We start from the raw sequence: 1,130 nt of genomic DNA, 5'->3' as shown, positions 1-1,130 counted from the left end.
TCAAGTCTGATAAATCGAAACGCGCCTTAGCTAGGGGGGGGGCGGGGGGAAGTGTGAGATCGCATTGAGGGAGGGAACTTCAACCTCCCTCAATGGACAATGCGTGCTGGTTGCGAAAGCAAGCGCAGGCGGTAGCCGGTAGTCGAGGTTGCCAGATTCTTTTCTGGGTTGGGATTTTTTTTACGGACGACCCAAGGGAGGGATGGGAGGACGGCACGCCGCCACCACACAGGGATTTTAAGGAGAGGAGTGTGGTGCTAGCCGTCGCCCACCCTAACCCTTGGGCGTCTGCCTCTTTCTATCTCCCTTCGCAGTCCCTCGCCGATTCTCCGGGCTGGGAATCGTGTGTGCGACAATCTCAAAATTCTTTCCGTGCGCGCGGGAGTTGCCTTGTAAAATTCTTTCCGCCTCTAATGGGCACCAACCTGGCAATCTTCGAACGCGATCGACCTCAGATCCCCATGTTCGCTCTGCTCACCTCCAGCCCCGCGCTCGTCGTCTCGCCGTCGCTCGCGGTCCAGCGCGGCTTCGCTGCCGCGGCGCCCGTCGCCCTTCCCACGGTGAGTATGTCCGCCGACTCCACGCTCGCCTCCTTCTCGGAGACGCTCGCTGGCGGTGCACCTCCCACCTCCGGCGCATCGCCCGGCCTCGACCCGCCGCTCACCGTGTCTCTCTCCACCCTAGTCGTCGCCGTGGACGGCGGCACCATCGGCCTCGACGTCTCCTTTGGCGCCTTCCTCGCCGTCATCCTCGGCCTGTTCATCCCGGTCGTTTTTCTTGTGACGCTGTACATCCAGTCAGAGGCGCAGGGCACCGCGACGTCGTTCCGCGAGGTGGCAACCCCTTCCTCGCTGTCGCACCATGCCCAGCTACTCGCCCTCGCCACAACGCGCCGCCCCAGTCGCACGCCCGCTGCAACACCCCGCTGCGCCCACCGCCTCAACGCCAGTCGCCACCCGGCTGCCCAGGCGGACTCGCTCGGCGGCAAGCTCTTCGACGACCCCGCCGACTACTAGAACGGCGGCACGATCCCGCTGCGGGCAGTGCGAGCTGGAGGTCTGTGTGGTCTCTGTGCGCCGGCTGTGCCGCGAGCGGCCTGTTCGTGAAACAGTCAGAGAAGGCGAGGGAGC

The 1,130-nt window shown here is 64.4% G+C and overlaps 1 protein-coding gene across 1 annotated transcript; it reads left to right on the top strand.

Annotated features, from left to right (window-relative positions):
• Positions 1-461: 461 nt before the first annotated feature.
• Positions 462-1,016, top strand: EMIHUDRAFT_318066 (hypothetical protein; the record flags this gene model as incomplete). Its single annotated transcript, XM_005793456.1, has 3 exons — positions 462-615; positions 685-833; positions 969-1,016. 3 exons carry the CDS (start codon positions 462-464, stop codon positions 1,014-1,016), a joined length of 351 nt encoding a protein of 116 aa, XP_005793513.1.
• Between the last annotated feature and the right edge of the window lie 114 nt (positions 1,017-1,130).

The sequence above is a fragment of the Emiliania huxleyi genome (assembly GCF_000372725.1).
Source record: "Emiliania huxleyi CCMP1516 unplaced genomic scaffold EMIHUscaffold_10068, whole genome shotgun sequence".
In the NCBI taxonomy this organism is placed as follows: domain Eukaryota; phylum Haptophyta; order Isochrysidales; family Noelaerhabdaceae; genus Emiliania; species Emiliania huxleyi.
This window is presented reverse-complemented; position numbering and strand designations above follow the sequence as displayed.